Raw genomic sequence first — 1,482 nt, 5'->3', positions numbered from 1 at the left:
CTCAGCAGTGACTTTCCTGTAGCATGATTAGTTAACTACCACTCCAACATCCTGCTGGTTAACAGATAAATAAAATAAAATTGTGGCTTATCTAACATTTTCACCTCACCCCACTGCTAACTTATGCTGACAGTCCCTTTCTCTGCTCTAATTTTTCTGTTATTTTTAAACACAGTCCAGGCTATAGTCAGGAATCAGTGATGAAAAATTATACAACAATAAAAACATTTATCCTGGTGGGACTAACAGATGACCCACATCTACAGATTCTGCTTTTTATCTTCTTGTTTCTAATCTATTTGTTGAGTGTTGTTGGAAATTTGACCATCATGACCCTCATTTTGGTGGACTCCCACCTTAAAACACCTATGTATTTTTTCCTCTGGAATTTTTCCATCTTGGAAGTCTCATTTACAACTGTGTGCATTCCCAGATTTCTCTACACAATGGCATCTGGGGACAATACTGTTACCTATAATGCATGTGCCATTCAATTGTTTTTTGTTGTTGTCCTGGGTGTGACTGAGTTTTTTCTCCTAACAGCTATGTCCTATGATCGTTATGTAGCCATCTGCAAACCCCTGCATTACACGACCATCATGAACAACAGAGTTTGCATCAAGTTCCTCACTGGCTGTTATATAATTCCTCTAATCATTGTCATCCCACCATTTCGCATGGGCTTTGAGCTTGAATTTTGTGATTCCAATGTCATAGATCTCTTTGGCTGTGATGCTGCCCCCATCCTGAAGATTACCTGCTCTAACACAGAGTTTATAGAGCGATTTGTATTAGTCTTGGTGGTGTTGACACTCCTGTTTACCTTGGTGTGTGTGATTATGTCCTACACTTACATCATCAGGACCATTCTCAGATTCCCTTCTGCCCAGCAAAGGAAAAAGGCGTTTTCCACTTGCTCTTCCCATATAATTGTGGTTTCTATCACTTACGGAAGCTGCATCTTTATCTATGCTAAACCATCTGCAAAAGAAGGGGTAGCTATTAACAAGGTGGTGTCAGTGCTTACCAGTTTGGTTGCCCCAGTTATGAATCCCTTCGTTTACACACTGAGGAATAAGCAAGTGATACAGGCTTTCAAAGACATGATCAAAAGGATTGCATCTATCTCAAAGAACTAAAGGACTAATGAGTGCAAACTGAAAAATTATAAAAGAATTCATTATCTCTATTTTATTTTTCCATAATTCTATACTAGTCACAATTTTTGTATATTACAACCTCATTCTGTTACACCTACAGCCCACTATCTATATAAGTATTAATTAACCTTTTTCATTTCAAGCTATTCCCAGAAATAAGCAGAAATAGACCTTCAGCAAACTTTTATAACATTATACCTATTATTACTCACATAAGCAAGAAATGTAGACAGCATCAACTTATTGCCATATTGGTGCTCATCTATTCCTCTTGCACTGACCTACATGTCTGGATTTGAGCCCCAAATTTTCCAGGGACATC

At 38.0% G+C, this 1,482-nt stretch overlaps 1 protein-coding gene across 1 annotated transcript; it reads left to right on the top strand.

Annotated features, from left to right (window-relative positions):
- The first annotated feature begins 200 nt into the window (after positions 1-200).
- LOC101127204 (olfactory receptor 6C2-like) lies at positions 201-1,139 on the top strand. The gene has a single exon (XM_004053319.1). The coding sequence runs from the start codon at positions 201-203 to the stop codon at positions 1,137-1,139; it is 939 nt and encodes a 312-aa protein (XP_004053367.1).
- The last annotated feature ends 343 nt before the right edge of the window (positions 1,140-1,482 follow it).

The sequence above is a fragment of the Gorilla gorilla genome, chromosome 10 (assembly GCF_029281585.2).
Source record: "Gorilla gorilla gorilla isolate KB3781 chromosome 10, NHGRI_mGorGor1-v2.1_pri, whole genome shotgun sequence".
Classification (NCBI taxonomy): Eukaryota; Metazoa; Chordata; class Mammalia; order Primates; family Hominidae; genus Gorilla; species Gorilla gorilla.
Note: the sequence above shows the minus strand (reverse complement) of the source record. Positions and strands in the feature narration are given on the sequence as shown.

What these genes read in the sequence shown, in the direction of transcription:
- LOC101127204 (XM_004053319.1), top strand. Translation starts at nt 201, where the DNA reads ATGAAAAATTATACAACAATAAAAACATTTATCCTGGTGGGACTAACA.